At 42.4% G+C, this 24437-nt stretch overlaps 2 protein-coding genes across 3 annotated transcripts in view; one reads left to right on the forward strand and one right to left on the reverse strand.

The window, feature by feature from the left end:
- The window catches only part of DNAH7 (dynein axonemal heavy chain 7), a 173140-nt gene extending 159424 nt beyond the window's left edge, over positions 1 to 13716 (forward strand). The window contains exons 57-64 of the mRNA XM_070732131.1: positions 102 to 263; positions 3938 to 4123; positions 5737 to 5874; positions 9416 to 9646; positions 10711 to 10863; positions 11850 to 12027; positions 12573 to 12676; positions 13315 to 13716. Coding sequence (XP_070588232.1) covers positions 102 to 263; positions 3938 to 4123; positions 5737 to 5874; positions 9416 to 9646; positions 10711 to 10863; positions 11850 to 12027; positions 12573 to 12676; positions 13315 to 13521 — 1359 coding nt within the window. The 3' untranslated portion in view covers positions 13522 to 13716. The remainder of the gene's footprint in view (positions 1 to 101; positions 264 to 3937; positions 4124 to 5736; positions 5875 to 9415; positions 9647 to 10710; positions 10864 to 11849; positions 12028 to 12572; positions 12677 to 13314) is intronic.
- A 2954-nt stretch (positions 13717 to 16670) lies between these two features.
- SLC39A10 (solute carrier family 39 member 10) overlaps positions 16671 to 24437 on the reverse strand; it is a 42694-nt gene continuing 34927 nt past the window's right edge. For both annotated transcript variants that reach the window (XM_070732133.1, XM_070732132.1), the window contains exons 7-10: positions 21690 to 22064; positions 20577 to 20657; positions 17837 to 18027; positions 16671 to 17041 (exon numbers count right to left, since the gene is read on the reverse strand). In XM_070732133.1, the coding sequence (XP_070588234.1) occupies positions 16883 to 17041; positions 17837 to 18027; positions 20577 to 20657; positions 21690 to 22064 (806 nt within the window). In that variant the 3' untranslated portion in view covers positions 16671 to 16882. The remainder of the gene's footprint in view (positions 17042 to 17836; positions 18028 to 20576; positions 20658 to 21689; positions 22065 to 24437) is intronic.

Raw genomic sequence — 24437 nt, forward strand, 5'->3', positions numbered from 1 at the left:
AGAAAATAATCACTGAATTAACCACGGTAGCACAAATGAGAATCACTAGGCAGAAGAACGGCATAGATAATAAGCCTTTCCTTTTCCTCCCTTTTCTAAAGGCTGAATTCAAGAAGCTCCTGTACGGCCTCTGCTTCTTTCATGCCCTGGTCCAGGAGAGGCGGAAATTTGGACCTTTGGGTTGGAACATTCCCTACGAGTTTAATGAAACCGACCTGCGGATCAGCGTGCAGCAGTTGAACATGTTCATCAATCAGTATGAGGTGATGATTTGAAAACAATGTCAGTTTTGTTCTCTCTGTTGCCTAAAGAGCTGTCTGCAGTAACTGCTTGTTTATTTGTTCATTCAAAAATAACTATATAAATAAACTTTCTTCACTGGGAAAACGGGGGAATTCTCTCTGATGCTGTTGGCGGCGGTTATGATTTATTTTCAGGATCTTTGGGAAGCCACAAGGCATGTATGTTTAATGTAGGAAGTTGGAAAGGGATGCTAAAGACCAATATAGTTTTATTAAAAGTATATATTTTCAGCAGATGGACTTCACAATCTTGGGAACTGTCTTTTCTGAACATTACTAAATCCTATTCAGTGGTGGGTTAGATAAGTGTTTTTTAACCGGTGTGCCGCGGCACACTAGTGTGCCGCAAGACATGGTCAGGTGTGCCGCGAGGCGGCTCCTGCAAGTGGGAGCTCCAGGGCTGAGGCTTCAGCCCTGGAGCTCCCACTTGCAGAAGCCGCCCCCCGGCTATTGCCCGCCACCGCTATTGGCACTACCGTTCCCCGTAGGCTGCGAGCGTGAGCGCCCGCGCACCCCAAAATACCCCCCCGCACGCCCTTTTCCATGGGCGCGCAGTCCCCATCCCCCTGACAGCCCGCGGGGGAGCAGGGGCAGGGAGGCGCTGGAAGTAGAAGCCGCTGCCCCCGCCCACCCGATTCGCTCCCTCTCCTCCTCTTCCGCCGAAAGAAACGCGCGGAAGCTGCCTGCTTGAGCCTCGCGTTGCTCCACCCCACTTTGTCCTGCTTGTCATCCTCCATTCTGTTTTGGGGGGGGGGGGAGCGGCGGGAAAGCCCTGTGCCGGCCAGGAAAGCCGGGTTTGCTTTCTGTGAAAGCAGCGCGCCTTTTAAACATGCTGCTTTCCTGCACCTCTTTCCTGGGGGGGAGGGGGGAGAGTGGCATCAGCGCCACCCCTCTACGAGCAGCAAAAGCCTCAGTGATGGGGCACGCCGTTTGCCTTTCGGCTCCATCGCTGAGGCTTTTGCTGCTCGTGGAGGGGAAGGCGCCAATGCCGAAAGGCAAACGGCGCGCCCCGCCGCTTAGGCTTTTACTGCTTCTGGAGGGGTGGGCGGCGATGCCGAAAGCCTCAGCAACGTTTGGCTGCCGGGGGAGCGGGGAGGAGAAAATCCCCCCCCTCCAGGAGCAGCAAAAGCCTAAGTGGCAGGGTGCGCCGTTTGCCTTTCGGCATCAGCGCCACCCCTTCACGAGCAGCAAAAGCCTCAGCTACGGATTGCGCCGTTTGCCTTTCGGCTCCGTCGGTGAGGCTTTTGCTGCTCGTGGAGGGGGGGTTGGCGGTGCCGATGCCAAATGCTTTCCCTCCGTGGTGGGGGGTGCAGGGCAGGCGCAGTCAGCCCCAGGAGACAAAGAGAGAATGAGAGAAAGGAAAGAGACAGAAAGGGAGGGAGAGAAAGAAAAAGTGAGAGATAGAAAGGATAGAGAGAAAAGGAATGAGAGAAAGGAAAGAGAGAGAAAGGGAGGGAGAGAAGGAAAGAGTGAGAGATAGAAAGGATAGAGAGAAAGAGGGAATGAGAGAAAGGAAAGAGACAGAAAGGGAGGGAGAGAAGGAAAGAGTGAGAGATAGAAAGGATAGAGAGAAAGAGGGAATGAGAGAAAGGAAAGAGACAGAAAGGGAGGGAGAGAAAGAAAAAGTGAGAGATAGAAAGGATAGAGAGAAAGGGAATGAGAGAAAGGAAAGAGAGAGAAAGGGAGGGAGAGAAGGAAAGAGTGAGAGATAGAAAGGATAGAGAGAAAGAGGGAATGAGAGAAAGGAAAGAGACAGAGAGAGAAAGAAAATAAGAGAGAACGAGAGAGCAACAGAGAGAGAGAGAGAAAGAACAAGAGAGAGAAAGCATGAGAGAGAGAGAGAGAGAAAATAAGAGAGAACGAGAGAGAGAGCAACAGAGAGAGAAAGAACAAGAGAGAGAAAGAAAATAAGAGAGAACGAGAGAGAGAGAGAAGGAAAGCAAGAGAGAAAAAGAGATAGCAAGAGAGAGAGAAAGCAAGACAGATAGGGAGAGGAAAGGAGAGCGAGAGAAATGAGAACAAAAAGGGGAGAAAAAAGGAGAAATGAGAAAATGATTGAGGCAGAGAATGAGAGGAGAGAGAAACAAAAGAGAGAGAGAGGTGATTCTTGAAGCATATGGTAAAAAGCATCCAAATAATAAGAAACCCCCCCCAGCCCACACCTGCTTTTGAAAAGAATAAAAGAGGAAAAAAACCCAGCCCTCAACTGGTTTTGGAAATGGTTCGAGTGTGTATACACACACACACACATAAGGGGGGGGGGGGGGAGAGAGACAGGGATGGAAAAAGAGGAGAAATGAGAGGGAGAAGGAATGAGGGAAAAAGGGAGGAAGAGAGAGAAATGAGAAACATGAGAGAGAAAAAGGGGAAAGACAGGAGAACTACCCAGAAATGAGACAGTGGTATAAATTTCAGGAGGGATGATTGATGATTGACTGTATTTATAAGGGGATGTTACATGGGATTGTATAAATGAGGGGGTTATTTATGTATGTATGTATGTATGTATGTATGTATGTATGTATGTATGTATGTATGTATTTATTTATTTATTTATTAGATTTGTGTCATTTTGGTTGGTGGTGTGCCCCAGGATTTTGTAAATGTAAAAATGTGCCGTGGCTCAAAAAAGGTTGAAAATCACTGGGTTAGATCACCACCAATTTGCACAGGTGTGCATGCGTAGAAGTGTCCCAGCTGAGTGGGTGGAGCCTCCCACCATCGCCGTTACCAGTTCTAAGAACCGGTTCAAACCAGGAGCAATCCACTACTGATCCTATTTCCAAAACACTTCTCCCCATCTAATGCTCCTATCTCTCCATTTAGATTCCTTTAGCTCAAAGGGCCCCAAACTTGGCAACTTTAAGACTTGTAGACTTCAACTCCCAGAATTCTCCAGCCAGTATAGCTGGCTGGAGAATTCTGGGAGTTGAAGTCCACAAGTCTTAAAGTTGCCAATGTTGAAGACCTCTGCTTTAGATACATATATACACGTGTATTTGTCACGTGTTTTTTTGCTGAATGTGTATTTGTCACGTGTTTTTTTGCTGAATTTGAAAATTAAGGGAGACTATATGTGTATTTGTATACATATGTGTGTATATGTGTGTATATGTGTGTGTGTGTAAATGTATATCAATATAACAGAGCCAGAGTGGTGTAGCAGGTAGAGTGCTGTACTGCAGGCCACTGAAGCTGGCTGTAGATCTGTAGGTCAGTGGTTCAAATCTCACCACCGGCTCAAGGTTGACTCAGCCTTCCATCCTTCCGAGGTGGGTAAAATGAGGACCCGGATTGTGGGGGCAATATGCTGGCTCTATTAAAAAGTGCTATTGCTAATATGTTGTAAGCTGCCCTGAGTCTAAGGAGAAGGGTGGCATAAAAATTGAACAAAATAAATAAATAAAATAAATATCTGTTTATAATGTTGATAATAATAATAATAATAATAATAATAATAATAATAATAATAATAATAATATTTAGACCCTGATATATTCTCTCTGGTTTTTAATGGGCTCTGCCCCACTCTTCTTATGCTTGTCTTGACTTGACTATAATAAAGATTTGATTTGAAAACACAGTGAGTGGATGGGTATGTCATAGAGACCTTTGGTTTTTTGTTTTCTTCCCAGGACTTGCCATTTGATGCTATCCGCTACATGACGGGTGAATGTAATTATGGAGGCAGAGTTACCGATGACTGGGATCGGCGTACATTGCGCAGCATACTAAACAAGTTCTATAATCCAGTTATTGTGACCGATCCCAACTATACATTTGATACCAGTGGCATTTACTATGCTCCTCCAGAAGGAGAAGTAAGCACCCGAACATACCACAGGAAGTTTTTCTGACCAAATCCCATTGAATGGAAGGGAATCCAGGCAAGAGGCTGATGCTAAAAGACCAGCATCTACAAATGGCTGCAAAAAATAATAATAATTTTTTTTGGTCATTCTCTGGGGTCAAACGAGATGGCTATGGTGTAGCCATCAACCTGTACTTTAAAAACCTCTGTAATATCTCTGCACTCTTCAATATGTCCAAGATTCAAAATTCCCACTGGGCTTCATAAGATGTCAAGTGATATTGAGCAGGAGAATGTTGTGTGTCACTTCAGAGAGAAGATCTAACTCCCATCCATCACAGGTTCTCAAATTCCCTCTGACTAGAAAAGCAGTGGCGGTTCGGGCAAAGAGGCAACTGTAAAAAGAAAAAAAAAAGAGCTATAAAAAGAGTTTCTTCCTGTGCCTGCTCTGGTCTCTCTAGTATTAAAAACTAAATTATCTCCAGTGGAAAGAATATATAGCCATCAGAACTCCAAATCATGAGAGGCTGCTCCACAAATTGATCTAATCCCTTTTTAAAGCCATTCAGGTTGACCTATATATTAAATTGACAATAAATTCTAGAATCTCCCATCATTCATTCAGCTTCAGGAAAGCATAGCATTGCAGGAGGAATGCTGTGTGCATGTCACACTTCCTCTTCACTGTTCTATTTGCCTTTTGCGACCTGGTTCATGACTGTATACCAAAGGGGTCTATGTATGTAATGTATCTTCGTCTAGATAAGGCATCAAACTTGCATTAAGAGACACATTGGCCTGAGATAAAAGCTTCACTCACTTATAGATGGGGGACAGTGCAGTGGCTCAGCTGTTAAAATGTCGGGCGTGTCCTATTAAGAACCTGGGCTGTCCGTCCCCCCCGTCACGTGGAAGCACAGGTTCAAGACCTGAGGGCCATGCAATGAGTTGAGCTCCGGTCCTTGCCCCAGTTCCTGCCAACCTAGCAGTTTGAAAGTATGCAAAAGCAAGTAGGATAGATAGGTACCACATTGGTGGGAAGGTAAATGTTTGTTACGTTATGCTGGTCACATGACAGTGGAAATGTCTTTAAGAAAGCACTTGCTCAATGGTCTTGAAACGGAGATGAGCACTGCTTCTATGTGACTAGCAGAGTAAAATTCACAGGGATTCCTTTACCTTTTCAAAAAACCTTCAATATTATCAGGTTTTTATGAGGCGTCAAGTCTTCAGTGAATATGTAATCTCCTTTCATGGTAACACATTTATGGTCAATGAAATCAGGCTGCAAATCCATTCATTTGATTTGATTTAAAAAAAAATATTTTATGCCACCTTATTTTTTAATAAAGGCAGTCAACATCCCTAATATTCCTTATTCCTCTAGTTTCCGTACAACAATTCTGCGAGGTGAATTGGGGAGAGGGAGGGAGGGAGGGAGAGGGGGGGGAGGTAGGTTCAAGTCACCCAGTGGGCTTTCATGCTTTAAAATGGGACTACAATTTACATCTGGTGATTTCTAGTTGTCTCCTTAATTACAACTTACTGGTTTTAGGCAAACCTATAGCTCCATGAAATTCAGGATCAATTTACTAATAAATCACCCTTCTTAATCATTTTCAGCATCACAGTTACATTGAATACACTAAGACTCTTCCTCTGAATCCTGCCCCAGAGATCTTTGGGATGAACTCCAATGCCGATATCACTAAGGATCAGGCTGAAACGCAGCTGCTGTTTGATAACATCCTTCTCACACAGGTGTGTCCATTTTTAGTTCAAAAACTAATTAGAACCTATCTACCACCAATACCATTAATGCTTTTATTCACTTTGGGGGATAGTGTTTGAAATGCAGAACATCAGCTTTTTCTTCTGTGTGGTGGGCCTGTAATCTTTGGGAATTGTGTGGCATATTAGACCGTGAAATACTACAATTAGATTTTTACAACAGCAGTTTCCAAATTGCATGCAGAAAGATAAACTGTGGACAGTTCAAAAGTAATGCTGAATTGCCTGAGTACTGTAAAGCTTTTAAGTATCTCCAATAAATTCCAAAATATAGTGTCGGCTTTCTTCTGGGAATTCCACCAGCAGTAATGGATACGTATAAAGATGTCTGCAGTACTTTAGGAAGTCATCCTGGCCTGCAAGCCTCTAATGCTTTCCTATTTTTACTTCTATTTCTTGAACGTATCATTACAAGGCTCAGGAGATCTACCATACAATTTCATTTTCCCCAAGGATGAAAATATTTCCATTCCACAGGGAAATGTGGGCAAACTGAGAACTAAGTCACAACAACAGGGACTTGAGAGGCACACATAGATCTTCAAGCCATGCAGGGTCCTTCCACGCAGGATATCTAATGGTTGAAAGTTTTGACATTGCACAGGTGCTTGATTATGAAGCAAGAACAGTGTCAGCCTCGCTGTGTTTCATCCTTCAACTGTGCTTCAGCTGTCATAAGAAATGGGGGCGGAGGGGTGGTAGGTGTTGGGGTTGGACCTAGTAAGTTTTATTTCTTCTGGTGAAGGCCAGGGGAGTTTTGTTTCTCCTGAGAAGAGGTGATTAGGGGTACATTAGTGGTGTGCATTCCAAAAGCATGATGTGACGGTGAAGATGCGTTCACCTGAGGTGTTGTGGTTAGCTCTGGCCCAGCTCCTGCCCCAAGGGGGCAGACATCCACATGCTGCAGGCCTGTTTTGCCCCCGATGGAATCTGATGATGAAGGCTCCTCTGACCAAGAAGACATGAGTGACAGGGAGGAGGAGAGTGTGGCAGACAGCTCAGAAGGAGATCAATTACCTAGCTCCTCCTTGGATTCAGAACAAGAGTTAATGATACAGCCACGCATGCGGAGAGTGATGCATAGGCAACAACAACTGAGAGATTATTATCAAAGAAAATGAGGCCACCTGTGGTTGGGTGGGGCTGTGGTAATTAGTGAGGCTGCTATAAATAGCAGCCTGTGGGTTTGGCCATTGTGGAGGATTATCTGATCCTTATGTTTCATGACTGCTTTCCTGACTTTGACTTTTTGTGTGCTGATTTTTCCCTGCCTTGAACCTAAACCAGAGCAAAGTGTGTTTCACTTTGTGAAAGAAGGACTTTGAATTGCCTCACAGCTGCAAGCTAAGTATCACAGGACTGATAAGGGACTTGTATAAATTATCAGTTTGTTTGGAGACGAGTGCTCTTTGCTATAACAAAAGAGGGCTTAGTTTAAGTGAATTTTCATTATAAAGAACATTGTTTTGAATTTTCAAACGTGTGTGTGTCTGAAATTTGTACCTGTGAATTTTTGGGAGGATTCTACCAGAGAGCCCGACAGAACATGAGGAAGATGGACAATGGGGATTGGTTGTCTTCCCAAGGGGGGCAATTGGGGTTACTTTGATATGGGCAGCTATCACACCTTTTTCCGCAGACTTTGCTTTGCTTCCGATGCATTCACTTTTGATTTAGTAAAGTTTACTTTTGAAGTTCAAACTGGACTCTTTTACTTTTCTTAAATACTGAGTGGAGCCATCCTGCCACATAGATCCATTATCTAGATCAGGGGTGTCAAACTCGATCCGGTCGTAGGCCGCATCAGGAGTTTGTTTGCCTTTGTGGGGGTCAGGGTGGCCTGGTTATCACTGCTGACTGGATGGCCATGGACGAGTCCTGTGGATAGCAGGGGTCAATTCCTTGCTTTCTCTGGGATGGGCCCTTGGGCCACGTGTTTGACGCATCTGATCTTGACTATATGTGAGAAAAGACTTGGATCCTAATGCAATTAGAAATGTATGTGGCAAATGTAGATTTGAATATTCTTAAAACTCTCCAGATTGCTTACCTACGGATCATAGTGGGGAAAAGAAATATATGTGCATCCCAAAGGCCTCACTATCTTATGGTCCATACCAGGGGTGAGTTCTAACCTACCTTGCCGCCGGTTTGCTTCCTCCCGCACCGCATGGCCACGCACACATGCACAATGCTGAAAATTCTCAAAAAATCAGACTCAAAAACAGGATGGCGCATGTGCAGTGCCATAAACTCAGTTTCTGCACATGCGCAGTAGGAAAAAAACCAGATTTTTTTAAAGAAATAGGCGATGTCCAGACTGGCATCGACAGAACCAGATCTGCGACATCATCAGTGGTTTGCTACCGGTTCTATAGAACTGGGGTGATCCGGGAGGAACCCACCTATGGTCCAGTACTTAGTAGTATCATTCAGCTGGCTACTTCATAATTGATCAGATTGGAAGCAATGGGCTGGGAGCAGATTAACCTTTGAAAAGTGTTCGGAAACTTCAGATCGTGCAGAATGCGGCCACCAGCGCTATCGTGGGGCTTCCCAGATTCGCCCACGTTTCACCAACACTCCGTGGCTTTCACTGGCTGCCAATCAGTTTCCGGTCACAATTCAAAGTGTTGGTTATGACCTATAAAGCCCTACATGGCATCGGACCAGAATACCTCCGGAATCGCCTTCTACCGCACAAATGCCAGCGGCCGATAAGGTCCCAGAGAGTTGGCCTTCTCCGGGTCCTGTTGACTAAACAATGTCATTTGGTGGGCCCCAGGGGAAGAGTTTTCTCTGTGGCGGACCCGGCCCTCTGGAATCAACTCCCCCCAGAGATCAGAACTGCTCCCACCCTCCTTGTGTTTCCCAAATTACTTAAGACCTACCTGTATTGCCAGGCATGGGGGAAACTGAGACACCTCCCCCAGGGTTTATATTTTATATTTGGTATGCGTGTGCTGCATGGTTTTAAATGATGGGGTTTTAGATGTTTTTAATATTAGATTTGTTTCATTGTAATATTGTTTTATTGTTGTTGTGAGCCCCCCGTCTTCGGAGAGGGGCGGCATACAAATCTAATAAATTATTATTATTATTATTATTATTATTATTATTATTATTATTATTATTATTATTATTATTTCTGCTGATTTCAATAGTACAGTACTCTTAATACAAAAGCTGTTTCAAGTGGATTGCCTTCTTGAGGATAATCAGAAGGGCAATCTACTCTTTTTGCCCTTGAAATATATTACTTTATAATACTAGCCAGCTACATTACATTTTCTGTTGTCCAAAATGGTCAGCATATTTTTAAAAAAACATAAAATGTCTCCAAGCCCAGACTTTCTAATGCAAGAAACAATTTTTGCACCTAAATTAAATGACATCAACAGGCCACTTTCTGTCCAAGTTTATGTTCCCGGTAAAAGGTCTTCCCGATGAGCTGAAATATCTGGTAGGCTTTGCAGCATTTCACCACTCTTTCTCTCTGTTTTGTAAACAGTCTCGTGCAACAGGTGCTGGTGCCAAGTCATCTGATGAAATTGTTCGCGAGGTGGCGAGTGACATCCAAAGTAAACTTCCCTCTGACTTTAACATTGAAATAGCAATGAGGAGATACCCAACGACCTACACCCAGAGCATGAACACTGTGCTGGTCCAAGAGATGGGCCGATTTAACAAATTATTGCAAACTATACGAGACTCCTGCATCAATATTCAGAAAGCAATCAAGGTAAGATAAGCTGACGAGAAATCGTATTTAGTGTGAATAGGCTGAAAAGAGTAGCTGTCAGCTCCCATTAGTTTCACTGGAGTCTTTCGGGATTTGCCCAATAGTTCTTTTAGTTTGAACGGTTGAAATAATCCCTGAACTCTGGCCTTCACCATTGCTTGGAAGGTGCAGTTCTTAAATATAATAACATGCTCAGCATTATGCATCACTACTGTTCTAGAAATCTAGCAGTCAAGATGAGTATAGGATGAAAAGCCATGGAAATACACTTTGAAGACCGCAACCTAAGCTAGTGGCCTACTATGCAGCTGGAAGGATTGTCCCCCAAAGCGTTGTTCAAATGCCAGTGATCCAAACTGAGTAATGAGCTAGTAAATTCTTTTTCCAACTTTTTCCTCTGCTAAAAACTTAACATATACTCTCCACTTTAAGCCTTTTTCCCTTTTGGAATGGAACAGAACAGAATATTTTATTAATCACGTATAATTGGAGACACAAGTAGATTACACAATCCAATATATTAACAAATACAGACCTTACATGGCTGCCATAAAGATTACCTGGGCATTGTATGGGAAGGACCAACTAACAAATTCATATTTTCATGTTGTGTGTGATAGAACTTACCTAATACAAGTATTGACAGTAAATATCACTTGATTAAACCTGTATGCTGCCTGACTAATGACTGGGCAACATATATTGTGTAGGTCAAGCAGTGGTAGAGGATGAAATACATTACTTAATTTTTTAAAGTTGTTGCACCTGTCTCATCAGAACTTTTGCTCATTGTATAGCTGTCATTCCACAACTAAACTGTGTAACAGAAATATGAAGAATTTATCAATCCTAACAAGGCCTGTGGCTCACTGTGTGCGCTGCAATCACGTACCAGCTTAACTCAAGAGTATAAGCTTATACATGACAGATTTTGAGTGACCTCTGCATAGACTAAATTACTAAGCTCAGCTACTCTTTAGAGGCAATATTTGGTAAACCTATGCTATGGAGAGGGACAAATCCACTTATATGTCTTTCCCCCCCCCCTCCTGTATCTCAAACAGGGTTTAGTGGTGATGTCTGCAGATCTGGAAGAAGTAGTAAATAGTATTTTGAAAGGAAAAATTCCAGGCATGTGGATGAGTAAGTCTTATCCAAGCCTCAAACCTCTTGGCAGTTATGTAAATGATTTTCTTGCCAGACTGAAGTTCCTACAGGTGAGCGTTTCACTTAAAATGTTGATTCTAGGAATTGAAACCTTTTTTAATCTGGGTGTGCTTTAGATACAGTATGTATAACTGCAGTTCATCATCCTAGCAGGTTTAATAGGAAAAGCCGCACTATTTCTCTGTATATGAGTATGGCTTTAAATACTCTTATAGACGCACATCGCATGAAGTAGGTGTAATTAATATTCAAAGCACTCATTCAGATTCTTGGCTGCATGCTGTTTACAACGATTTGAGAATTGGGGTGTATGTTCTATAACCTAAGTACAGTGGTTGTCTATTCAAGTTGTGTCGCTGAGCACAGTATGCTGACTTTTCCCATTAACGAATGCCTGCACTTCAGAAGTCACCTCAAGCCGAAGTATATAAAACTTTTTAAGTGCTGGAGACTCATCTTGCTATATGATGCTTTAGGAACAATTTGGTGAGATTTCCTCTACTGATTAAAAGCACCTTCACCTAAGATTTTAGATTGAAGTCCTAGGCAGAAGAAACATGGTTTGCCAACTTTGAGAAAAAGGAGCACAGGAAATATAACTCTCTTAAAACATTCTGGAGGGGGGAAATAGAACATTACAGGGCATTTTTGTCATCTTTAGCTGCTTAGGGTGTTCTTGTGTTACCATCTAGAACTGAAGTAGGAAATGTGGCTTTCTAATATTATTTGGTAGTCACAGTCCCTGGTCAACGTTAGTTGGGGTTGACAGAACCCAGGATCTAGCACACCTTGGGGTCCACCATCATCCTAAAAGAGCCTTTTAGAAACATGGGGCAATCTCCTCACAAAACTTGGAAAAATCTGATTTTCTTTTGCCACTCATGGCACATTTCGTAAGGCTTGCCCATTTGTAAAAAGTGTTGGGGGCGGGGGTAATCCAGTGAATAGACTGCATTCCATCAATAGTTCTTGATACAACCCAGTGAATTCATTTGTTAATATTGAAATAAATTTCCTCCTTGTCCTGTCATTGCAGACATGGTTTGAAACTGGCACTCCCCCTATGTTCTGGCTTTCTGGATTTTTCTTCACACAAGCCTTCTTAACTGGCGCCCAACAGAATTTTGCCCGGAAATACACCATCCCAATAGATCTCCTAGGATTTGATTATGAAGTTCTGGAAGACAAGGAATACAAAAATGGTCCCGAAGATGGTGAATCTACAATCAGATTGACAGTTCTATAATTGGGAGAGCTTTATTTTAATTAGCACTTTTGTACTCTACCCTTTATCTTTTAAGACACACAGGGTGGAGAATTGAGGAAATGGAATCTAAGCTTCTCAAAATCATTATGAAGTTAGGCGGAGGCTATATGAAAGTCCATATCCTAAGCAGAGGTGTGCGTTATCATAGCCCCTCCCTACCCTTTGTCACTAGTTTAATTTAATTACAAAATCATGGAAAAATTGGTGATCGTAAATTCCATGAGATTATCACAAAGGCTAAGAAGGTAGGCTGTGGCCTAATTGTTTATTATGGCCACATGTTTGATACCATCTCCTATCTGTTTATTTCTGTATGCAGAACTAATCATTGCCTGAGATTAGTCTTTGCAAGTTGTACAGAATCCATTTTCTAGGTATGGGTTTCTCTAATGGGAATGATCAAGAACTCATACTCCTATGTAAAGTTGTTATAAAATTCCAGAAATCATTTTATATCAACATATTTTCTTTTTCAAATTAAAAAAAAAACAGGAGTCTATGTTCATGGATTATTCTTGGATGGAGCTCGTTGGAACAGAAAGACGAAGAAATTAGGGGAATCTCACCCCAAAATCCTTTATGATAATATGCCAGTGGTTAGTATCTTCCTGCTAATTATTGTTTCTAGTAATCTGGTAGTCCTCAATATACCTCAGTTGACCACACTTGAGCATAAAATTTATGTTGCTAAGTGAGAAAATTACAGTTCTTAAATTAGTAACACGGTTTATTAAGTGAATCCGGTTTCTCCATTGACTTTGCTTGTCAGAAGGTTGTTAAAGGGGGTCACATAACCCTCAAGACACTGCAACCGTTATAAATGTGAATCAGTTGTCAAGCATCCAGTGTAAATCACATGGTCAAGGAGATGCTGCATCGGTCAGAAGTGTGAAAAATGGTCATAAGTCCCTTTTTTTCAGTGCCTTTGAATGGTCACTAAATGAATTGTTGTAAATTGAGGACTGCCTGTATCGACTGACCTGGGTTGAAGCAAACATGGCCTTGATATGTCCACTAGGGGGATTCAAACATGCACATTACCTGTGTGTTAGTAACTCAAATATCCCACGTGACTATATACCCCACTTTTTAAACTGTGTTATAATTGTACTTGATTGTGCCACTGCTGGTTGGTTTGATTTGGTTCAGAGATTCTGAAAGCTAATCCGTCCTCACCCACATAAAGGGAAGTACCTTGTAATCCATATTAATTGTCTCCTTCTACTTGGTACAGATGTGGCTTAAGCCTTGCCGAAGGTCAGACATTCCCAACAGGCCCAGTTATTTGGCGCCGGTGTACAAGACAAGTGAAAGACGAGGAACTTTGTCCACTACGGGTCACTCTACCAATTTTGTGATTGCAATGATTCTGCCTTCAGACAGGCCACAAGAACACTGGATTGGACGAGGGGTGGCCCTGTTATGCCAGCTCAATGCCTAACCTGAGGCATGCCGCCGGGGAAAAGAGATGTGAATGGCCCCGCCTGCCACATTCAGTATCTTTTTTGTACCTTTTGTTTTTCTAAAGAAATTCAAATGTTTCAAAATTTTTAAATACACTTTATTTGCATCTTTAAGTTGTAAAAAAAATAGAGTAAGTTGAATGAAATAATAATAAAAAGTTCTTGGGTAAAAAGCAAGTCTACATAATCGTTTATTCAATAATTTTATTTTCTCATGTTCCTTGTGAATAAGGAACAGACATAAACACAACACTGTTGACAATGGACAAAAAAAACAGCATTTCATCATTTCCAGCTTTATATATATATATATATTTATATTTATATATATTTTAAAAATGGATTTTGTTGTAACAAATCAAAACAACAACCCACCCCCTTCCAAAAGCTGTACCTCAAATATATTTCAGGACCATAATCACATTGTTTCAACCGTAAGGAAAGAAGTCACACTGCATCCTAGGATGCTACAGCATTTTCTAAGCAATCATCATATCACAGCTGATTCAATGCAGTGTGATCAATATGGGATGTCACACAGTGACAGCATTTTAAAGATACAAGTAACATTTATGCCCTCTAACAAGTACACATTTAAATGAGACTGGACTCCAAGTGGAAGGGAATGATGAATCCACGTAGAAATGCAGTGGAATCCCAACTGTCCCAAATGTGATTACTTAATTGTATTTCAAAAAATTGGGGGAATTTAGCACCCAAGGAAAATAGGGGAAGATAGGGCTGCTCTACGGCTCTTCACAAAGTGTAACAGGCACACAAGTGAATGAGGGAGGATCGTCTCCCGAAGGCTCACCAACATCCTAACGTTCAACCACAGGGCTGGTGTTTTGTAGAAAAAAAAATTACTTGGGTCTAATTATTTTCCCCAGATTGACAGTACATTATAGAACATGCCAGCAGAATGCAAAAGGAAAAAGTACTATCTGAAGTACAGAAAGCTTTATTCATAATTACAAAAATAGACTTTGAAAATCTTGTATGCCTGACCTTTTTTTTTGTCAAAAATAAAAATAATAATAAAAAAATCTCCCTCCAGCCGTCTGGCAGACACTAATAAATCAAGAATCCAAGGGCCCAAATCTTAGGAGAAGGAAGTCCCACTGATAGATACCTAAGGGGAACGCCGCAGCATCTCCTCTAGCTTGCAGCCAAGCATTTTTAGCTGGAGTTGAGCTACTCTCCCTCTCTACCAAAGAGAGCGAGACCAAAGAAGACCCCAACCCTACAGTCTTCACAGTTGTTCTGAGATCCAGATGGGTAATGCAGTTGGTAAGGAAGCAGGAAGCAGTTCTGGAGCCACTAGTCAATCAAAACCCTGCGGTCTGTTAGTATTCAACCCCTTCCACAAAAGCCACCATCATTCTGACATACCTTTAAAGTAGACAACATTTGCGCAAATGCAGGAATGTCTGGAGAAAAGTCAGTGGAATGATTAAAAAGTAAATTGGAATGAAAGGATATCTGGTTTTGTAACTTTTAGGAATTCTGATGGGAATCAAAATACCCCCTACCCACTAAAACCCAAACCCGCCAATCTTTGCAGCTCAGCTTACATATGCTTTTTTTTTTTTTAAAGGAAGAAATTTAACTCCCCAGGTTAGGTTAGGACTAACCTGTGCTGTTCTTATTTCCTGGGACTGGAAGCATCTGCTTCTCCCACAATTTCTTACAATCGGTCTCTAGGTGTTAATTGGCACCAACATTCTCCCTACGGTGGAGAGAAGGCTTAATTTGCAGAGTTAAGGCTTTTCCCCAAATCTGCACATGCCATGACACTGGCACAACCCCTTCACTATTATAGAAGGCCTGATCTATGTAATCCCTCCAGCGCACCTCACTGGCATAGATTTCTAAGAACCCCTTCAGCCATGTGAGGAGTCATCAAGGAGGCAACAGGTCCCCCTGCTGGGGAGGAGGACCTTGGGTCTTCTACATTGCAGAAGAAACCCAAGGCCAACAAAGACAGAGATGAAAGCCCAGCTGAATAAAAGAAAGTTGAAAACTATGAAAGCAAATTTCTGAAAGGAGGCCTTGGGGAGAAAATTTGCAATGTCAAGCAGCTGCAGATGTTCCAAATGTAGATGGCATGGCACTGAATTCATACATTCAAAACTGTTCTCAAGAATCATGTCAAACAAACATGAAAAAGGGCTGCTGTCTAAGAAACTTGAGGCAGGACTCCCTCCATTAGTAACAGAGAAGAAAGTACGAACAAACTGCTCAAAATCAGCACTGCTATCTGCTCCACAACTGCAGCTGGAGGGGATTGGAGGGAGTCCACAAACAATATTTAGCTATCCGGCATTTTGCTAATCCATCTCCCACAAGCTAGCATGAAATAGCTAATACTTTCCAACCCCACATATCTCCCCAAGGTACACAGGCTTCAATTCATAGATCCACAACCTGCTTTTCCCTGGGCTTCAAAAGATTACAAGACCACTGTAATAACAAAGGGGCTCAAAAATTTGCAAAGGAGCCAGCAACAGCAGAGCTGCATGATAGTGGCTGCAGACAAGAACACATGCTTGAAACACTGTATTAAACAGCTGATTGGCAAGGAGTGAGGAAAGGGGGGGAGGAAAGTTCAATCTAGGACTGAGAAAATGGGCAAGATTAAGTTCAATTCAGTAGCCGAACCAGAAAAACACCCGGTTTTACTTTGGTCATACCATTCAGCACAGTGCAAAAGAGCTGACCGAGTAGGCAACAGGGCTGGGAGCAAATGCAATCCAATAATAACATGCTAGAAACAATTCAACCTTTTTTAAAAAAGATAACCCCTCCCAGAATGGTTCTAGTTGTGCACTACCAACTAATTTCAGTTGCAAGCCTCTGTGTGTTACAGGCTGGGACAAGGAGCCTGGGCAATGACCTAGCTTGGCACATGAGCTCTGTGGATAGATAGGGGTGCCTTTCACCATTTGCTCAAGTACAACACAAAAGGCTTTGTCAGCAGGGTGTGTGATTTCTGCTGCACATTGCCAGAGCCAAATAGAAACGATATGTTTGCAACAGCATCTCGTGCATCATGTTTACATGCTCTGCTTCCAACACAACCTTTTTTTTTTTAAAAAAAAAGAAGAAAACACTGGACCAATCAATCGTCTTTTGTTTGTCTCTTCCTTTCCGTGAGCTGGAAAGAAGCAGAGCCTGTTTAAACAGATACCAAAATACTACGGTTACTGATAAATCAGTGTGTGTGTGTGTCACTGCTTTGTCTGGGAACTGATGCGCATACAGTACTGCAGGGCAGACTGGGGGGAAAAAAGTCTTACAGTAGCATGACTGCAATCACAGTTGAGTACTGGAAGATTTTCAAAACTGAATGTCCAACACTATTTTGTCTTCATAAAGGGCAATCACGAGCATGATGGCAAAACCTAGGAGAAGCCCCAAGTTCTGGAGGACAAACTGACCCACCGGACAGTAACCGTGCTCTTCGTTGTCTCCATCCCCATGAAGCATCTCTGGAAGCTGAAACGAAGGAAAGGTCTGAGTAATGCTTTTTCATCAGGGATTCCCCATTCAGAAACTTGAGAAGGAATTTCTGCTCTGAAATGATGGATCTGCACTGACAAGAGGCCTGGGACAGTTCCACCGCGTCAGGCTGCTTTTCCCACGAACTTCTCCTCCCACAGAACTCTGGGCATCACTGCTCTGACTTAAAATCTGATTTCTGGAAGCCCAAGCTGTATGCCCAATCAAACTTTGTTCACTTTCCTGCATAATCAAGGATTCTAGTATTACAACCACAGGATTGTTTTCATTAGTTTCTCCGTTTATTTCAACCTTAGATGCTCTGTGTTAATTAATTAAACAGCCACCCATCCGCCAAAAGGAACTCTGGTCAGCAAACTATAACCATTATCCAAGTTTAATTGCAAATAAGGCTATTACTCTTCGCATATGGTTAAGCTCCTCCTATCTCCCTCGTTATTACTACTGTTCCCTTTGGACAAATGGTAGCTTTCAACTGCCATCTTCTAATCATAAGAGTCATCCCACCATTCAACTCATCATATTTGCTTTTCTGTGCTAGGAATCCAAGGTCACCCCTGATCTGTCCTATTGTGGGCAAGATAGTCTCGTCCTGGCTCTTTCTACTGCTTCCTTGTCGACCACCTCTATGGCCTGTGTCTTCTGGGATTAGCAGAGCTGCAGGCTCCAAAGGAGTCTTCCTCAGCCTGGGAAACCCGCAAGGCTTCAAACGCTGCCCTACCGCCAAAGGCTACAGGCACACAACACTACGTAACATATCACAGATCTTACCATGTCCACAAGGGCCACATAGAGGAACATGCCAGCAGTGACGGCAAAGATCCAAAGAGTAATATTATTCGCGTATTGTCCCACAGCTGTTCCAATTAGCATTCCCACATAAGCCATCATTGCAGAGAGGAGGTTGTAAACAATGGCCTGCTTCACAGTCATGCCCGCCTTCAGAAGTACAGCAAAGTCACCTAGTGGAAAAGCAAAAGTGACAGCACAATCACGGGTGCAGCAATGGCTTATCCCATCTTAATCAGGGACATTCTTACTCAAAAGGTCTCTGAAAATAAATAAATAAGTGTATGTGTGTGTGTAACATATTTTTGCTGATAATGAAAAGGAAGGGAGAATAGTATAGATCTATTTCAAGCTATTTTGCTCTCATCAGCTAGCCATACTCTTACTGGGATTTGAACCTGGGGAGTCTGCCTGTAAGGCCATAGCTTTAACCTCTAGACCAGAGGTTCTCCTCCTCTCAGCTTGTACCAGGGAAGAGTTATGTTTTTTCCCCCTGTTGAATCACCCTGGTATGGGAAGGACAAGATTAGAGAAACAGTAATTCTTTTTAGAATTAGCATTTCATTTTGAAAGACTGTATTTGTACTGATGGTTACAACCACATGACAGGAAATTTAACATGATAGCTTTCTGATTCATTTCTTGGTAGAACTTCTGGTAGTGAATGCTGTTGTCTAGGCCAGGAATTCTGTGGGTTGAAGTCCACAAGTCATAAAGTTGCCAAGGTTGGAGACCTCTGGCCTAGGGGGAATAGGCATGACAAGAAAGATTCATGCTGCAGAAGGGGAAGAGAGGGGCACACAACCCTTAAGTTGCTTCCAAAGGTTTAACCATTCAGTAGTAGTCTAGCCGTATTATTCCTTTATATTTCTATATCAGAATGCCTGCCATCTGTTACAGGTAGTTCTCAATTTACAAGTATATTAAATGACCATTCAAAGTTACAACAGCGCATTAAAAAAGTGTCTTGTGACCATTTTTCACACTTACAACCATTGCAGCATCACCATGATCATGTGATCAAAAGTCAGATGCTTGGCAACTGGCTCATATTTATGACGGTTGCGTTATCCCAGAGTCACGTGATTACCTTTTGGAATCTTCTGTCAAGCAAAGTCAATGGGGAAGCCAGATTCACTCAACAATCCGGTTACTATCTTAACAACTGTGATGATTCATTTAAGAACTGTGATAAGGAAAGTTGTAAACCGGGGCTAAAATGCCTCACTTAACAACATAAATGTCAGGTTCAATTGCAGTCATAAATCAAGGACTACCTGTACTGTTAATCTGGCTGCTTTTATCCCAACAAAGCAGGAATGATCTCTTGGGACAAAGGACTGGCTAGCAATTCAGCTGCTGTTGCCGCTAAAAAAAATACCCCTGTGATTGTAAAAGCATGCTACAAGATAAGATAGAATAGAATTCATTATTGGCCAAGTGTAATTGGGCACACAAGGAATCTGTCTTCAGTGCTCTCAGTGTATATGAAAGAAAAGATACATTAGTCAAGAATCATGAGGTACAACACTGAATGGTAGTCATAGGGTACAAATAAGCAATCAATTCATACTAGGAAACAGTCAACATAAAATGTAAGGACAGACTGCAGAAATAAAGAGAGAATGGAAATCAAAGCAGCGATGCATATGGAGAGAGGCAGCCAACATCCCTTAAGGCTGTAAACACGATCAGCTGATCCTTTCCTGAAATTCTGTAACTGAACAGAACTGAACCAAATGCTCTGTGACTGTGACTAGATTTGGGGCAGTGGAGAAGAGAAAGCGTGAAAACTGCTAGACAATGAAACACAGCATTATCCCTGAGACAGTGAAGCACAAGGCAGGGGGCGGGGGGGAGGACTTCTTCCCCTGCAGGGAAGGCACTTTGAAGCTAGAACACTAGAAATTTAGTTTACACCCTGAGAAAGAAGGACAACAATACATCTCAACTGAACAAATATATGTATGGGCTGTGGACAGGATATCACATCCACACAATGCAAGATTTGGACAGATTGTGCAGTCTCCCTGAAGTGCTGCATTATCCATTCCTACATTTAGGCCACTTAGCAGGGAGACATTTCTCAATTTCAATTGATTAAAAACATCAGCCAAGCCCAGCACACATAGCAGCCCACCGACTTTTACATATGGACTACATATTCACAGAGCTTCCCAGAGCCTGTGGAAGCAGGTGTCAAGCCAATCAGCTGGATAAACCTGGGACCTGCTTCCAGTAAACTCTTTCCAGCCTTTCTTTTTATTTCCGGCAATGCTTCTTTGGCTTCAATTGAGTGGCAGCAGGTGCCAGTGTGGGGAAGGAAGAATGCCACGAGGACCTCCAGAGATCCTTGCAGCTACAACTGTTGATGGCAGATGATTTAACAGCTTTGTTATTGTGATCGCTTATGTATTTTGTTTTTTTTCCATACCTTTCTGAAATATCTTGGTGTACACAAGTGCGTAGCACCCTGGTCTATAGGGAAGCTTTCATTTCTACTGATGTCAACCTGATTTATGATTTTTATTTTCACTGTTCCTCAGCTGAAGCTGAAAGGAGCAAGGCCTTGCCTAAGAATGAAGCTGCGCTAGCTCTATGGCTAAAACCAAATAAATGCAGGATATCATGAGCTATATAAATAATCACAACTATTAATAAGGCATTTTTGATTCACAGATGAAAGAATAAAGCACAGCTGACATTCACATTAGCTGATTACCCAATTCATGAGGAAGTTCATGGCAAAACACTGCTACGGATGTGCTGATTCCTCCAGTTAAGCCAGCACTGAAAGCAGCTCCTGGAGAAAAGAGAGGTGAGGGTACAGAGAACCGAACAAAATAGAGACTTTAATTGGTTATCTTGACATGGCTATTTTTAAACAAAACATCAGTGATGATAAAGGTAGCATTTTTGGCTGAGATAATGTCAAGTTAACAAGCAAAGTAATGGCTCGAATACTCATGTTTTCACTTCAAATTATTGAAATAGTTCATGGATCTATATGCAAGGGGTGAAAAAGTGTTGCTCTGGAATTTGAGAACAAGATCTACTATACAAAGTAGTCCGAATATTATTATTAGGAGACCTACCTGGTTATGTACAAGGTGAGTACAAAATGGGGAAAAATGTTTGTTTGGAACCTACAAGGCTCCAAAGAACCACTTCAGACCCAACTCATTTCAAGAAAATTGAACCTGGAAAACTTTGCTTCAGGCTTTGCTTCAACACCACATATCGACATGAAGTCAGAATTGCCCTCCTTCTCAACTCTTCTCAATCAGCAGATCTCAATTGGGTGTATGGCACTGCCCCGCCCTTTCCCCCAAGGGGATTACATATTGCATGGCTCCGCTCCACGCCCCAGCCCATTCCCCAAGCAAGAAGATAACATTGCAGAATGCAAATATGAATATTGGAGTGAAGCAGCTATTGCATGAAAACCTCCAGATATACCCAGGGATCTCTAATCAAGAACTCACAAAGAGAAAGTGGCATCTCAACGTAATTGCATTCCTTCCCCTTTCCCATATAAACCAGCAAATCATTTGTGGCTGCAAAGAAAGAAGGCTTCTGATACTTGAAAAGGACTGAGGAAAGTGAAGGGCAGGCCTTTCCTTCCTGAGGTGCTGCATAATCTGCCAGGAGCAATTAGAGAAAAGGATACAGAGCCTTATTTAACACCACTACTTCCCCTAATGAATCCCTCTCACTTTGTTTTTCTAAATCAGACACAAACTATCCCATTCCCCCCACCCCACCTCAAGTTTATTTCTTGCAAAGAACACGTCAAACTATCTCATCCCATCTCCAAACCTTCTGCTTTGCTTACCAATGGCCAAGCCGTCACTAAAATTGTGGATCCCATCTCCCATTATTACCATCCAGGCAATGTTAGCTATTCCGGTGTCTTTTAAGTCTTTGCCTGAGTGGCAGTGTCCATGAGAGTGGTGGGAATGTTTATGTGGCCAGAGATGGTTGTGCTTCCTTGCTATTATTTTAACATCTCGATGATGGCTCCCAAATTCCGCATCTGAGAGATTGTTGCTCTGGGCATGATGAGAGATGTCATTATGGGAGTGGAGCATTCGATTTTCCTCCTCGGTAGCAGATAGTAAGCCCTTTGGCAGAGAGTCAAGGTGGCCATCCAGATCTGTTAATTCAGTTTCATTAAGTCGATCATCGGACAGTACGGAGTCATCTGCTCCTGAAGGGGGTGAACCCAAGAAATATGTAAGTTAACAAGGGATGAATATAATGCATTGATTAGGACGGCAATGCTACCAATTCAAAAATTAACTATTCCCAGGAATGCTAAATGGAGATATTTTGGGGAGCAGCATAGCCTTATATGTGAAAGTCACATTGCCAATCTTGATTACAACACAGAATATTGTTTAACCCAGAGATACAAACACTTTACATTGCTCATTCCAGCTATCATCTAGTAGAGGAGTCCTCAATTCTCAGGCCGTGCCCCTCTGCCGGGTTGCAGTCTATTTGGAACCAGGTTGCGCAAGAGACGGACTAACACACACGTGTGCAGCTCGATTCACACAAGCAGCAGGTTTGTTCATACACATGCCCACCACTGATACAGCCCTATTCCCTCTCCCCACTCAGCTGGACTGCCAAGCCACAAAGGTTAGGCAACGCTGGTCTAGTATTGGAAATATACAGTATGTGGAGTAGGAGAGGGGGGAAGAGAGGTGTTTATGTGAAATAGAAGAGGCAGAACCCAGAAAACTTAATGCACATTAAATAGAACATGTTAAAATATATTTAAGATGCTTGAATATACATAAAGATGTGTATATGAGAATACATCACATAAGAACATTTGTTCATACAGCAGGGCAGGCCTATGTCTGTGTATACGCTGAGGCGGTTGTTTCCTTTGTTTTATTTTTTTGTAACTGGCATACTAATTATGGATGCTTGCCCTACTGAGAACTATCTGATACTTGCCTGGGAAAGATATTGAGCACATACTTTTCAAGGAACGATCCCAAATTCAGTTGTTTATATTTGAAAGCAGGGTAGCGGGGTAAAAATACACCCAGAACTTGGACAGCCATAGACATCCAGCATAGACAATGCTAAAGTAATTCTTATGTCTTCCATGGTTGCATTACTGTTAACTTTTATGTGGCTATGGAATTACATACAGACAGTATGTACAGTATAAACAGACCCAACTGTGCTCCTAATAGAGCACATTCTGACATTACCAAAATGGTGGATTAGAAACCTAGGGACAAGGTGAAACTATAGTTCAAGTTTCTAAACAAATCCTAACTTCAGTAGACATAAATAAGGGGGCATCAATCAAAATGGTCTTGCATGCAAATATATTAACACACCACACCACTTGCTTTAACCCTAAATCAGTATGCAAAAAGCATGATTATTTTGGCTTCTAGCTATTAACTACGATTCAATAATTTGAAAATGGTGCATCACACACACACACACACACACACACACAAAACTCATTTCCTAATTTGTATGTGAATGAGAAGCCAGTATTTATAAGCCAGTGCATAATAAACCCCATTGTTTTTAGAATTGCAAAAATCCATACATTTGGGGAATAATTAATCAAAACTTTTGTCAAAGCAGTATCTTCCAATTATTTGGGCAACATTCAAAACATATTCTCCAAAGCAGTATCTGCTCCATTATATAATACATATGCACTATGTGTATATTACACATACACAGTTATGGGCTCCTACGGGAACGGCCAGGAATGTAGTTCCGGTAGCAAAATTTGGAGCTCTACCCCAGAGCACTCAATTTATTTATTTTATTTATTTATTATTTAGATTTGTATGCCGCCCCTCTCCGAAGACTCGGGGCGGCTCAAAACAAGATATGACAAATCATAAATAATTCAGATAGCTTTAAAATATTTAAAGATTTAAAAGAACCCCATATACTAACAGACACACACACAAGCATACCATGCATAAAATTGAACAAGCCCGGGGGAGGTGTTTCAATTCCCCCATGCCTGACGGCAAAGGTGGGTTTTAAGAACTTTACGGAAGGCAGGAAGAGTAGGGGCAGTTCTAATCTCTGGGGGGAGTTGGTTCCAGAGGGCCGATGCCGCCACAGAGAAGGCTCCTCCCCTGGGGCCCGTCAACCGACATTGTTTAGTTGACGGGACCCGGAGAAGGCCCACTCTGTGGGACCTAATCGGTCACTGGGATTCGTGCGGCAGGAGGCGGTCCCGGAGATATTCTGGTCCAGTGCCATGAAGGGCTTTAGAGGTCATAACCAACACTTTGAATTGTGACCGGAAATTGATCGGCAGCCAATGCAGACTGCGGAGTGATGGTGAAACATGGTCATACCTGGGTAAGCCCATGACTGCTCTTGCAGCTGCATTCTGCACGATCTGGAGTTTCCAAACACTCTTCAAAGGTAGCCCCATGTAGAGAGCATTACAGTAGTCGAACCTCGAGGTGATGAGGGCATGAGTGACTGTGAGCAATGAGTCTCGGTCCAGATAGGGCCGCAACTGGTGCACCAGGCGAACCTGGGCAAACGCCCCCCTCGCCACAGCTGAAAGGTG

This window comes from Erythrolamprus reginae, chromosome 1, assembly GCF_031021105.1.
Source record: "Erythrolamprus reginae isolate rEryReg1 chromosome 1, rEryReg1.hap1, whole genome shotgun sequence".
Classification (NCBI taxonomy): Eukaryota; Metazoa; Chordata; class Lepidosauria; order Squamata; family Dipsadidae; genus Erythrolamprus; species Erythrolamprus reginae.